Source organism: Lolium perenne, chromosome 1 (assembly GCF_019359855.2).
Source record: "Lolium perenne isolate Kyuss_39 chromosome 1, Kyuss_2.0, whole genome shotgun sequence".
In the NCBI taxonomy this organism is placed as follows: Eukaryota; Viridiplantae; Streptophyta; class Magnoliopsida; order Poales; family Poaceae; genus Lolium; species Lolium perenne.
In genome coordinates, this window is record NC_067244.2 from 78,127,491 (window position 1) to 78,130,154 (window position 2,664).

The 2,664-nt window shown below is 46.2% G+C and overlaps 1 protein-coding gene across 1 annotated transcript; it reads right to left on the reverse strand.

Annotated features, from left to right (window-relative positions):
* Nucleotides 1–292: 292 nt before the first annotated feature.
* Nucleotides 293–1,430, reverse strand: LOC127294019 (TLC domain-containing protein At5g14285). Its single transcript, XM_051323759.2, has one exon. The coding sequence runs from the start codon at nucleotides 1,181–1,183 to the stop codon at nucleotides 419–421; it is 765 nt and encodes a 254-aa protein (XP_051179719.1). The 5' UTR covers nucleotides 1,184–1,430; the 3' UTR covers nucleotides 293–418.
* Between the last annotated feature and the right edge of the window lie 1,234 nt (nucleotides 1,431–2,664).

Genomic DNA, 2,664 nt, shown 5'->3' on the forward strand with positions numbered 1-2,664 from the left:
ACAACACGCCAAGCAACTGAGCCCGTTTTGAAGTTGTCTGAAGAAATCCACAAACAAAGAAAGCTATTTCGTACAAGAAAGTCAAACCCAAATCCACAAAGCAAGAAAGTTATTTCGTACAAGGAACATCAAGTCAAACCCAATTGCAGCAAGCATCATCAAACCCGGATAATCTTCTTTTTTTGTCTCTGTGGAGCTAGTATTTGTGGTAGTATTACTTCTTGACAAAATACTGAAGATGAACACTAAACAGAACTTCTACAGGTAATGCAAATGTCAAGAGAAGGACATATAGAGATATAATCATTCATTCCAAATATCTCTATCATCATTAATCCATCAATTATCATCTTCATCAATCGTGACAAATTGAGCTGCTATCAGGTAGTAACACAATATACCTACACAGCTACAACAACTATGTGTGTTTCTTTTTCATGCTCTGCTTGCGCTCCCTCAACAGCTCCTTCCAGAGGTTCCAGATCCACAGGTTGCTCACCGTGATAGCAGGGCCGACGACGATGATCCAGGATATGCGCACCCACCAGGGGATGACGTCCACCGCCTGGCCGGAGAGGTAGAAGAGGCTCATCTTGAGGAAGAAGATGGGCCCGGCGACACCCCTGACGATGGTGTAGAGCACATAGAAGGGCACTGAGAGGGCGTTGTACACCCTGGCGGCGGCGGGCACCTCGGCTCGCCAGATCCCGGCGAGCGTCCAGACATTCTGCAGCAGGCTTGTGACCTCGGCGAGAAAGAGCAGGATGAGGAGCGCGTAGGCGCCATGGTGGACGAGGTAGCGGCAGGTGAGGAAGACGAAGAGCGTGGCGATGTGGTGGGCGATGAAGAGGGTGTCCCCGGGGAGGAAGGCGAGGTAGTGGAGCAGGTCCATGGTGAAGTAGGCGACGCTGTAGTCGAGGACGTGGTCCTGGAGGCGGGAGTTGGGCGCGGCGAATCCCCGCCTCTCGGCCGGCTGCGCGGCGATGGCCGCCACGGCGGCGAGCGCGGCGGCGGAGCCGTGCGCGAGCGAGATGAGGCAGCTGGCGCCGTCCAGGCGGTGCCGCCACTCCCAGCGCCGGAAGAGGCCCAGTTGGCCGATAGAGTATATGACGGCGTACATGGCCAGGAACGCCGGGTACATCCACCGCTCCTCGGCGGCCCAGGAAGCCAGGAGCTCCGCCATGGGCGGGCGGCGAGATTTGCGCCGCGAGAGCCGGGGTTTGATCCGCCGCTCCGGGCCGTCGGGGTTAGCGGCGAATCGAGGCGAATCTCGCGACGGGGCAGCGGGAGGGGCGAGGGGGGTTGATTTGGCTGGGGCGTAGGGTTTCGGCGGCGGAGCGGAGGTGGATGGCTCTCTCTCGGGGTGTGCGGCTCTGGTTGTGGTTTGGCTTGCAGTGGCCGCGTGGGGCAAATACGAGGTGGGTTTGGCTGCTAATCAACACAGAGATTTAAGTAAAGACGTTCACAGGGCCTTTGTGCTTTGTTGGTAGGAAAAGTAGAGAACAAGTTTGGGGGCAGAGAAGTTCTCTTTCGTTGCAATATTTTTTCCAAGATAAAAAAAATGAAGTTGGAGGAAAAACTGATGTTTAAGAACGCATGAATTTCAGTATTCACTTAGAATTCTTCCTTCATTCTTTTAGAATTTGTATACACAAGTTAGGGGATATCTTGGCAAACCAACATCTAATTTTATCGGTTTGACTTTTACTTGACTATGTTTATTAGGATTTATGTGATTTATCTTTTCTATTCAACTAAACACATGGGAGAATTAATGTATTTCATATTATTTTATTTACGCATGCATTTTGTTATATAGATTTAGAGGTGTCTACACACAACACATGCACATTGTCACTTTTGGTTAGTGCTTGCGATATGAATTTAGCGAGGTGCGTACATTGGCGATATATAAAGGTCCACATCGACTTACCTAGGCCAAGGGTCCTTATTACCTTGGAGCAAGAAAGTAAAAGAAAAGTAGTGGGAGTGGTGTTTTGGAACATGGGTGCATATGCTCCCTATATTTTGAAATACATTTTACACACATTTTAAATTTTAAAAAATTGAAACAAAAAATCCATACGTACATCTTCACGTGCTACGCGCTCACAAAGTCGTTTCATAAAAAATCGACTTATCATGTGACGTGTGTAAAAAGACAAAATTCAGTGCTAAAAATAATGCTTTTCACAAGATAAACTTTATCCTTTTTACATAGACCACAAAAAATATTGGTTTTCCATGAAACTTGACGAATGCACATACATTATGGAGATGTACATCTAGAATTTTTTATCCAAATTTTTCGACATTTTGAAATATATTTTTTTGGTAGAGGGATCATACGCACCCGGGAGCCGAATTGAATTTCCGTCCATGATAAAACGGAATAGCAAATTTAATAGTAGAGCCAGCGCGGTTGCTCATTATATGTTATTGGCATGTTATCTATAGCTAACATGTATAATAGTTAGATATAAAAATACGTTATTTTAATAATATGTGATTCATCTTACACTCTCACAAGGTGACTAGGAGCATGTGTTGGTGGGAGCGGTGTTTTGGAACATGGGTCCATATGCTCTCTATATTTCGAAATGCACTTACATACATTTTAAATTTTAAAAAAATTGAAACTAAAAGTTCACATGTACATCTTCA